The sequence below is a fragment of the Eimeria mitis genome, genomic scaffold (assembly GCF_000499745.2).
Source record: "Eimeria mitis Houghton genomic scaffold, Emh_scaff9736, whole genome shotgun sequence".
Lineage (NCBI taxonomy): Eukaryota > Apicomplexa > Conoidasida > Eucoccidiorida > Eimeriidae > Eimeria > Eimeria mitis.
Window position 1 is genome coordinate 1 of NW_013577172.1, and position 221 is coordinate 221.

Genomic DNA, 221 nt, shown 5'->3' on the forward strand with positions numbered 1-221 from the left:
TTTTTTTTTTTCTTTGTCTTTGTCTTTGTCTTTGTCTTTGTCTTTTTCTTTTTCTTTTTCTTTTTCTATACATTCAGGTGTATGCGTGATGGGGTGTATGTGCACCGCATCGTCCAAGTCCCGAGCAGACGGTGGGTCTATAGTAAACACACGACGAATACCTGCAGCAGCAGCAGCAGCAGCAGCAGCAGCAGCAGCAGCAGCAGCAGCAGCAGCAGCAG

The 221-nt window shown here is 46.6% G+C and overlaps 1 protein-coding gene across 1 annotated transcript in view; it reads left to right on the forward strand.

Moving 5' to 3' along the window:
* Nucleotides 1-97: 97 nt before the first annotated feature.
* Nucleotides 98-221, forward strand: part of EMH_0097890 (uncharacterized protein) — a gene marked incomplete at both ends in the record, with an annotated part of 591 nt that continues 467 nt past the window's right edge. The window contains one exon of the mRNA XM_013502621.1: nucleotides 98-218. Coding sequence (XP_013358075.1) covers nucleotides 98-218 — 121 coding nt within the window. The remainder of the gene's footprint in view (nucleotides 219-221) is intronic.